Below are 11053 nucleotides of genomic sequence, written 5' to 3'. Positions count from 1 at the left end.
ATTGCCTTTTGATTGTCTTCAATGATTGGGGGGCTAATACCTGGCACTCAGAGTAGTGTCTGCTGATATATACGTAGTTTGATAAATAAATTTACTCCGAACTTTGAACTTTGAACTACTGCTGATGAGTCACTTTCTTGCCACTGAGTAGGTGGTGCTGGTAAGGGAATTGGGAGATAGTTCTTTTCCAATCACAGGAAATATCATGCTCCACAGTGAGAGGTAAAGTATCAAAAGAAACCTTTGCATTCATCATCCTGAATTATTCACTCATAAACCTGCAATGTGTGAACAAATCATAAACACCAGAGATTCTGAAGAAATATTTTGTATTATATTATACTTAGAGACAGACAGGCCTTGAGCTGCACCACCCAGCCACCCACTGATTAATCCTAGCCAACTCACAGAATAATTGACAATGACCAATTAACCTACAAACTGGTATGCCTTTGGACTATGGGAGGAAACCGGAGCACCCGGAAGAAACCTACGCACACATGGGAAGGAATGCATAAAACTGGGGTGGCACAGTAGCCTAGTGGTTCACATAACGCTTTACAGAAGCAGTGACCCGGGTTCAATTCCGGCGGCTGCCCGGAAGGAGCTTGTACGTTCTCCCCGTGACCGCCTAGGTTTACCCCGGGTGCTCTGGTTTCCTCCCACAGTCTAAAGATGCGGTGGATGGTCGGTTAGTTAGTCATTGTAAATTCTCACGTGACTAGGAATTGCTGGTTAGCACTTCTCAAAAGGTGGGAAGGAACAAGTCTGCACTGTATCTCAATAAATAAAAAATTTTTAAAAATGTTCAAACTCCTTACACTGGGTCGCTGCTAACCACCACGCTACCCTGCCCTGTATGTAACTCTGTTTTCCCAGCATCTAAAGAATCTCTTGTGTTTATAATCTCAATAAAACATATACTCTGCCAGTTAAATGGAAGGATTTGACCTGGTGTGTGAAAGATGAAAGGATCCTTCACCAGACACCTTGCGCCACTCTTTAGAACACCAAATGACCTCAGTAATCTATTGAAGTCTATTGGTCTCCTGGGTGGGATTCCTCCCACAGTCCAAACTCATACCAGTTAGAAAGTTAATTGTTCATTGTAAATTTTCCTGTGATTAGGCTAGGGCTAAATCAGCAGATTGCTGGGTAGACAAGAGGAATTCTGCAGATGCTGGAAATTCAAGCAACACACATCAAAGATGCTGGTGAACGCAGCAGGTCAGGCAGCATCTATAGGAAGAGGTACAGTCAACGTTTCAGGCCAAGACCCTGACGAAGCGTCTCGGCCTGAAACGTCGACTGTACCACTTTCTATAGATGCTGCCTGACCTGCTGCGTTCACCAGCAACTTTGATGTGGATTGCTGGGTAGTGCGGCTTGAAGGGCAGGAAGGACCAATTCCATGCGGTACCTCAATAAATAATTAAATAGATAAATAAATTGCTTACAGAGGACTCCAAGATTCAACTCCAAACTCCAGAGCCCCGAGCTGTAATAGGGTCACACTAACCTCTTTGCTACCGTGATGCCTGTGGAAAAATGCTGGAAATCCTGAGCAACACAGAAAATACTGGGAAAAAAAAGTCAGCAGGTCATTCAGCATCCATGAAGGTGTATAGTCCATCAATGCTTTGTGCTGAGAACCTTCACCAGAACTCACTGCACGGTCTGGAGCTCCACTCCCAAAGCAGGCTCACCTCAATACTGCTTCGATGAGAATGAGACAATTTTCTGCCAATTTAGACTGCACTTACTCCAAATAAAGTCAGACGTGGCATCCTAAGGGGGCCTGGGCTTCAAAACATCAACTCCATAGATGGTGCCTGGCCTGCTGTGTTCCTCCAGCATTTTGTGTGTGTTGCTGTGCAGACAAATACAGTCATTTGGCAGTGTTTTCTGGACGAGCTTCTCACTAGCACATCTAATTCCCTTTGCAAATATAGTTGTCAGTCCTCATTACAGTCTGAATTTCAGCACTGAGTATCCAGCCACATATCTTCATGTCATGATTAAACAAGATAGATTTTTGTAAGGGGATGGTATTAAAGTTCTTTGAACCAAGATGCATAATTGGAATTAAGACACAAATCAGAAATGATCTACAAGATGGAGAAATAGGTTCAGTATCTTCCTATTATTTTATCTGGAACATTTTTACTATTGGGGCTACCTTTCCTCCTGATGTCGTAATTTGTGTGGAGACTCAAAATCTTATACGTCTTCCACCAAAACCACATGTCCGTTCATTGTCTAGGGAGGAGTTAAAACTTACTGCTTGTATCAATTGTAGGCTTTGCACTATGTTAAACTACATGGAGGACCAGAAGCCACAGCCTCAGAATAGAGGGCTGATCTTTTCAAGTGGAGGTGAGGAGGAATTTCTTCAGTCAGAGAGTGGTGAATCTGTGGAAATCATCGCCACAGACGGCTGTGGAGGCCAAGTCATTGGGTATACTTAAGGCAGAGGTTGATAGATTATTGATTAGTCAGGGCATGAAGGGTTACAGGGAGAAGGCAGGAAATCGGGGCTGAGAGGGAAAGTGGATCAACCATGATGAAATGGCAGAGCAGACCTGATGGGCCAAGTCTGCTCCTATATCTTATGGGCTTATGAAGGCTGCATAGGATCACAAGGCGCTGCAGAGGGTGGTAGACACAGCCAGCTCCATCACCCGCACAGCGCACTCCATCATCGAGGACGTCTTCAAGAAGCGGTGCCTCATCGAGGCGGCAACCATCACTAAGGATACTCACCATCCATTACTACCATTGTGGAGGAAGTACAGGAGCCTGAACACCCAACACAAGGATGCAGAAACAGCTTAGAGTCATAGAAAAGTACAGCACAGAAACAGGCCCTTGAGCCGAACCATTTAATCTGCTTTGTTCCATTGACCTGCACATGGGCCATAGCCCTCCAAATCGTTCCCACCCATGTGCCTTATCCAGACTTCTCTTAAACGTTGAAATCAAAATCACATCCTCCACTTGCACTAGCAGCTCGTTCCACACCCTCATCACCCGACTGAGTGAAGAAGTTTCCCCTCATGTGACCCTTAACCTTTTCACCTTTTACCCTTAACCTCTGGTTGTAGCCATACCCAAACTCTGGCTTGCATTTACCCGATCTATACCCCTCATAATTTTGTATACCAATCTCTCTTCAGTCTTCAGCATTCCAGGGAATAAAGTCCTAACCTATTCAATCTATTCCTTATAAATCTCGCCCTCCAGTCCTGTCAACATCTCTGTAAACTTTCTAAGTGGTCCATGCATATTACCTCAGTATTCTTTCCTTGTGGATTACTTATGTAGTTATATAGTTTACAGTAATTTCACATCTGTGCACTGTACTGTTGCTAGACAATAACAAATTCCACGTTATTGGCGTTAGTGGTAATAAATCTGAATCTGATTCAAACAGACTTAATAAGGCAAAGCATTCATTGTTAATCTCATAAATTGATAGTCAACGAGCTACGTCCAAGTTCAGCTCCAAGGTCTGAACGCACAGTACTGTGAAAAAGTCTCAGACACACATACATAGCTAGGATGCCTAAGACTTTTGCACAGTACTTTAGTAATTTTATGTATTGCACTGTACTGCTGTAGCAACAAAATACAAATTTCATGACAGCTTATGGTCTTGTGGTTTTTAAGTGTGTGATGATAAACCTGATTCTAAAAAGATCTCTATTGTGGATTGAGAGTAGGATGGGGGCAGGGAGAGGGGAGTCATGATTGCGATAATTTATTTATATACTTATTGGGGGTGTATGGGGTGTCAGGGAGGGGTAGCACCTCTGGTGGGGGAACATGTCACGTCCTTTTCAAGGGGTTAGTCCACCTTTGGTCCCCACCTGGCACTCAGCTCTCACCTGTGGCTCCCCGTAGCTGTTTGCTTGTGACAGCGGCCACACCCCGGGCAACGGCTTCGACAAGCCGGCTAAACCAGGTGAGGGTAGCCGACGGGTCTCAAACCCTCGGTGAGATAGGGAGTTGTCTATCCCAGCATGTGAAGACAGACTCCGGCGGATTGAGCGGACAAGACCAATGGAAGGTCCAACAGTCAAGAAGGTGGTCTCTGCAAGCGTCGGGGAACGTGTAGAGCAGGACAAGACACAGAAGACGTCCTGGTCATCCACTGTGCCTGGTCCCATCTCCAGCCGTCTCGACTCTGTCTTGCCACTGGATCCAGATGGGAATTGGGAAGAGAGAGTGAGGCTGATGCTGCGCAACTCTCCCTCACTTAAATCCAAACCACGTGCTAGTCTCGACACCATCATGTGGTGTCGAGGTCCTCATCAGCATTGACGATGGACGAACACATATATACTTATTGAGATACAGCGCAGAGTAGGCTCTTTCAGACCATCGAGCAACGCCGTGCCGCTCAGCAACCCCTGATTCCTCCTAGCCTAATCAAAGGACAATTTACAATGACCAATTAACCAACCTACCAGTGTGTCTTTGGACTGTGGGAGGAAACCAGAGCACCCGGAGGAAACCCATGTGGTTACGGGGAGAACGTGTATACCCCTTACAGACCGCAGTGGGAATTGAATCTGGTTCACCTGTGCCATAAAGTGTCGTGCTAACCACTATGGTACCGTGCCATCCCAAAGGAGTGGAAGGGAGAGGGTAGAGTGCAGGAAGCACCAGAGAGACATTCAGTAATGATCAATAGACCAATGATTTGGCCTTCACAGCCACGTGTGGCAACAAATTCCACAGATTCACCATGCTCTGGCTGAGGAAATCCCTCCATGACTCCATTCTAAATGGACGTCCCTCTATTCTGAGGTGGTGCCCTCTGGTCCTAGATTCCACCACCATAGGAAAGATCCTCTCTATATCGACTCTATTGAAGCCTTTCAACATTTGATAGGTTTCAATGAGATCCCCTCTTATTCCTCTGGATTCCAGTGAGTACAGGCCCAGAGCCATCAAATGCTCCTCATACCTTAAGCCTTTCGTTCCTAGAATCATTCCCGTGAATCTCCTCTGAACCCTACCAGTCGAGCAAATGATTCCAGGAATAAAAGGAATAATCTATTTTGATGGCTCAATGCTCCAACTCACTGGAGTTTAGAAGAACAATTAAGGATCTTATTGAAAACTACTGAATAATGAAAGGCCTAGATAGAGTGGACATGGAGAGGATGTTCCTTCTGGTGGGAGAATCTAGGACTAGTGGACATAGTCTCATAATGGAAGCATGTCCCATTAGAACAGAGATGAGGAGGAGTCTCTTTTTTTTTAAATTTAAAAATAAAATCTGTTTGCTGCCGAGGTAGTTTATTAACCATTCGCAGATACTCTTTATCCAGAATACAATTACCCAAGGCATAACCAAAGGATTTCAGAGATCGCTTTAATCCATCAGTAACTGCTTCCTTCCTGGCCTTCTCCAGGGACATTGCCTTGGATTTCAGTCCCTCAATCACTCCATAACCAAATTCTTCATGGAAACATCCGTCCTTGAGTTGGACCTTTACAAATGCACTGACACCCACATTAAATTTTCCATTAATGAGATCCACAAAATCAACATTTTGTTGTGTGATGGAATGGGACCACCCATTATATCCAAAAAGTTCATTAGCTAGGTTGACAACTCTGTGACCCTCAAAGCAGCAGACCTTTTGCCCTCCACCTGCTGGACGTTGACTAATGTATTCTGGGCCCAGGCACCTTTGCAATGCAGTCTGGATTGCCTGATGTTCCTCAGCTGCATACTGATGCTGCCCAAAACATAAAGTTGGATTGCACTGACCCGGCTGAACATCACCTTCGGCCATCCTCACGCTTTTAAACGCAGGTGAGGAGGAATCTCTTTAGCCAGGTGGTGGTGAAACTGCCGGAATAATTGTGGAGGCCAAGTCATTGTATATTTAAAGCAGAGATTGATAGGTTCTCTACTAGTAAGAGAGTCAAAGTTTACAGGGAGAAAGCAGGAGAATTGGGGTTGAGAGGGAATATAACTCAGCCATGAACAAATGGAGGAGCAGACACGATGGGCTGAATGGCCTAATTCTGCTCTTATGTCTTACAGTCTAGGGTATGATTTACTGATGGAGGTGGAGGGAAATTCCAAGCAGCGCCCTGGCAGCTTTGAGGCAAATCAAAAGCAATTCAAAATCTCTAGCAATTCAAAATCTTTTACATATTGAAATATTTGCTTGTGGGAATTACAATCAGTTGATGTAAAGTTAATATTTTGAGTCTCGAGAGTTTGCTAAATAGTGTTTATAGCTCAGCATGCCATTAAAAACTTGCTCAGAACACTTGCAATGATGTTAGATTTCCAGGGTACTTCACATCTAGGCTATTTCATATATCACATCAATTCTACTAATTTCCTTTGATTATAAACGAGGTTTCTGCAAATATTTCCCCTGTGAAGAAGCATTGGATTATTGACAGCAACCCTGAGATTTTCATGTTTGACAACATATGGATGGAAATCACAAATTTGGTGTCAGTTTCGTGAAGTAACCACAGTAAACATCTGTGGTTTTACCTTCATCAATACTGCAAGATAGGGACCATTATTCAGCCATGTCTTGAATGTCTCAAAACTCCCTACAGCAACCAACCAGCTCTTGGTGAAGACATTGATTCTCTGTTTTAATGATTAAGATCGCAGGTGTACTGATAACTGAGATAAATTTGTACTCAGTCCAGGTCAATTTTCTCGTTCTTATTTTTCTTCCATTTGCTGAATCAAAGACAACTTGGGAAGGCTGAAATAAATCACATTTTTTCTTAATGAACTTAGTTTCTCACTCTTGAGAATTGCTGACAAAGCTAGAATAAATGCACATCAAGTTAACGGAGTGTATGTGGGCACTTTGAGACATTCCTGAAGGATGTAAATGGAAGAATAGTTGTGAGCACGAAGTTCAAAGTAAATTTATTATCAAAGTACATTTATGTCATCATATACAACCCTGAGATTAATTTTCCCACGGGCACACTCAAAAAGTCTTTAGAATAATAACCATAACAATAATCTTTTTTTCTCCAGTCCTGATGAAGTGTCTCGGCCAAGACGTCGATTATCCTCTTTTCCAGAGATGCCTCCTGGCCTACTGAGTTCCTCCAGCATTTTGTGTGTGTTGCTTGGATTTCCAGCATCTGCAGATTTTCTCTAGTCAATGAAAGATTGCCCAACTTGGGCGTGCAGAAGACAACAAAATGTGCAAATACAAATAGAAAGAAATAATAATAATAATAAATAAATATCGAGAACATGAGATGAAGAGCACTTGAAAGTGAATACATTGGCTGTGGGGACACTTCAATAATGGAAGTGATGTTATCCCCTTTGGTTCAAGAACCTGATGGTTGAGGGGTAGTAACTGTCCCTGAATCTGGCGGTGTGAGTCCTGAGGCTCTTGTACCATCTTCCTGCTAGCAGCAACAAGAAGACAGCACGGCCTAGGAGGTGGGGGTCCCTGATAAAGGATGCTGCTTTCCTGCAACAACGTTTATGTGAGGTGCACGGACATTTTGGAGCAAGTGAAGTTATCCCCTTTGGTTCAAGAGCCTGTTGGTTGTGGGATAGTAACTGCAACCTTTTAACAGCCATGGAATCTACAAAGCACCAATTGTTTAAGATGTGCAAAAATAGAATTTCTTGGACTGTCTCCAATTGTAAATTATTAAGTAAGCAAAGTCTTACAAGGTGAAAAGACCTTAAATATGATTCGTGTTTGGATTTTGTACTGAGAATGTTATTTGTTCCTGCTGGTTCTTTTTCCCAGGGAATGAGGAATCAAGAACCAGAAGGCAGCAATTTAAGGTGAGAGGAGAAAGGTTTAATAGAAAGCTGAAGGGCAGCTTTTCCACACACAGGGTGGTTCGTAAATGGATCGAGCTGCTGGAGGAAGAGCAGATACAATAAAAACATTTAAAATAATTTGGATGGGTACCTAGAAAGGAGAGGTTAAAAGGATTGTGGGATAATTTCAGTCAGATAGGACGAGATTAGTTGTGCATTTAGAACGAGATGAGCTGTTCCTAAGCTGAGTTACTCTCTGACTCCGACTCAAGGAGAGAAGCCAACTAACTTCTCATAATCCTGTTCCTACAGTGGATCTAAATTCTCAGTCCCCTAACTTAGACTAACATATGTGAGGGATCAGAAGAGGAAAGGGGTCAGATGTGGGAAAGGTGAGCAGCTTCAAGTTCCTGGGTGTCAATATCTCTGAGCATCTGCCCAGGGCCCTACATATTGATGCAATTACGAAGCATGACAGCGGCTTATTCCATATGAAGTTACCAACAAGGTCAACAATGCACCAATCAAGAAGCAACCAAACGGGTTGTACTTCCATACATTCAGAACATCTCTGAAATTTCGGACTGACTGCTCCAAGAACTTACAACTTCAGTCGCACACAAGCCAACGGCAAGGTTGAGGAGAGTACTTTGCAGACCTAAAGAACAAAGCAAACGATTAGACAAGACCAGTGTGGATTCCGAAATCCAATGTGGGGACTGCAGCAAATATTACGTTGGGCAAACCAGGAGAAAGCCATCTACAAGGATCCATGAACATCGACTGACTATGGAGCGACGTGATCACCTCTCCCTCATCTCTACCCATGAAGATCAAGAGGGCCACAAATTCGAATGGGCAACAGTGAAAATCATAGCACGAGCAAACACATGCCATGCAATAGAAGTCCAAGAACCATGCTTTTCTGCAAACAATTCTGCAGACAATCACGTAAACCTCGATCCTACTTATGAGCCGATGGAAGTGAAATTCCAGACCACAAAGCACAAAGTTCGCCACACGCCAATCAGCAACGAGATTTCCTCCACACATCACAATTGAGTTCCGGAAACGATGTCCAATCAGCTGATTGAAAAGTACATAAAGCCACACATTTGGAGAACACTCCACAATCAACAGCGCACTGATGATATCTCCTCGCATGGCGATGAAAAGTTTTCGAATAAGTTGCCAAAGTTAGAGAACAAGTGAATCCAACTATTTCATTAGGAGTTTGAGGAACATTGTCATAAAAACTCACTTGAAAATTTCTACAGATGTACTATGGAGAGCATTCTAACTGGCTGCATCACTGTCTGGTATGGAGGGGTCACTGCACAGGATCGGAAAGAGTTGCAGAAAGTTATTAACTCAGCCAGCTCCATCATGGGAACTAGACTCTCCAGCATCCAGGACTTCTTCGAGAACCGATGCCTCAAAAAGGCGGCATCCATCATGAAGATCCCCCGTCACCCAGGACATGCTCTCCTCTCATTGCTAGTGTCAAAGAAGCCTGAAACCCACACTGAGCATTTCAAGAACAGCTTCTTCCCCTCCACCGTCAGATTTTTGAATGGACAATGAACCCTTGAACACCATCTCTACATATTTTTCTCTCTTTGTGCACCCTTATTTAACTTAAATTTCTTTTTTTTATATATTTCTTATTATCAAATATATTTTTTCAAGTAGGTACTGCAGTGTTGGCCTTATCTCAAACAATAACGAGGTGGCCTTACAGTGGTGTCAAGAAAACAACCTCTCCCTCAATGTTGCAAAAACAAAGGAGCTGGTTGTGGATTACAGGAGGAATGGAGACGGGTAACCCCTATTGACATCAGTGGATCTGGGGTTGAGAGGGTAAACAGCTTCAAGTCCCTTGGCATCCACATCACCGAGGACCTCACGTGGTCTGTACACACCAGCTGTGTGGTGAAAAAGGCACAACAGTGCCTCTCTCACCTCAGACGGTTGAGGAAGTTTGGTATGGGCCCCCAAATCCTAAGAACTTTCTACAGGGGCACAATTGAGAGCATCCTGACTGGCTGCATCACTGCCTGGTATGGGAACTGTACCTCCCTTAATCGCAGGACTCTGCAGAGAGTGGTGCAGACAGCTCAGCGCATCTGTGGTAGTGAACTTCCTATGATTCAGGACATTTACAAGGACAGATGTATAAAAAGGGCCCGTAGGATCATTGGGGACCCAAGTCACCCCATCCACAATCTATTCCAGCTGCTACCATCCGAGAAATGGTACCGCAGCATAAAAGCCAGGACCAACAGGCTCCGGGACAGCTTCTTCCACCAGTCCATCAGACTGATGAACTCACACTGATTTGAGTGTAGTCTATATTATATTTGCTCTATTTATTATATGTGTGAGCACGTGGCCAAGTGGTTAAGGCACTGGACTAGCTACCTGAAGGTTGTGAGTTCGAGCCCCAGCCAAGGCAATGTGTTGTGTCCTTGAGCAAGGCACTTAATCACACATTGCTCTGCGACGCCACAGGTGCCAAGCTGTATGGGTCTTAATGCCCTTCCCTTGGACAACATTGGAGTCAAGAAAACAACCTCTCCCTGAATGTCACAAAAACAAAGGAGCTGGTTGTGGATTGCAGGAGGAATGGAGATGCGCTAATCCCTATTGACATCAGTGGATCTGGGGTTGAGAGGGTAAACAGCGGTGTCATGGAGAGGGGAAACTTGCAGCATGGGCAACTGCTGGTCTTCCATACAACCTTGCCCATTCCTGCGCCCTGGAGAGTGAAGACTTTCCAGGCGCAGATCCATGGTCTCGCAAAACTAATGGATGCCTTTACTTTACTATTTATTATAAATTATTATAAATTACTATGATTGCACATGGTACGTTTACATAGAGACGTAACATGAAGATTTTTACTCCTCATGTATGTGAAGGATGTAAGAAATGAAGTCAATTCAATTCAGTGTACTTGCTGCCTCAAAACAGCAAACTTCATGACAAACTTGAATCTGATTCTGATTGATTCTAAGCTACAGGTGACCCTGCCACGCCACCTCATCGTCGCCCGCACTCCTCAGGGAATGCACTAAGTGACTGGAGCTGCAGAGTGATGACCTTCAGCTCATACAGGAGACTGAGGAGGTGATAGACAGAAGCTACAGGGAGGTACTCACCCCCGCAAGCATGCTGCGGACAGGTAACTGGGTGACTGTCAGGAGAAGGAAAGGGAATGTGCAGCCAGTGCAGAGCGCCCCCGTGGCCGTTCCCCTC

At 44.2% G+C, this 11053-nt stretch overlaps 1 protein-coding gene across 1 annotated transcript; it reads right to left on the bottom strand.

Moving 5' to 3' along the window:
• Window positions 1-262: 262 nt before the first annotated feature.
• LOC134339030 (DNA repair protein RAD52 homolog) lies at window positions 263-5810 on the bottom strand. The gene is made up of 2 exons (XM_063035287.1): window positions 5296-5810; window positions 263-278 (listed from the first exon to the last, which is right to left on the bottom strand). Exons 1-2 carry the CDS (start codon window positions 5808-5810, stop codon window positions 263-265), a joined length of 531 nt encoding a protein of 176 aa, XP_062891357.1.
• Window positions 5811-11053: the final 5243 nt, after the last annotated feature.

Source organism: Mobula hypostoma, chromosome 28, assembly GCF_963921235.1.
Source record: "Mobula hypostoma chromosome 28, sMobHyp1.1, whole genome shotgun sequence".
In the NCBI taxonomy this organism is placed as follows: Eukaryota; Metazoa; Chordata; class Chondrichthyes; order Myliobatiformes; family Myliobatidae; genus Mobula; species Mobula hypostoma.
This window is presented reverse-complemented; position numbering and strand designations above follow the sequence as displayed.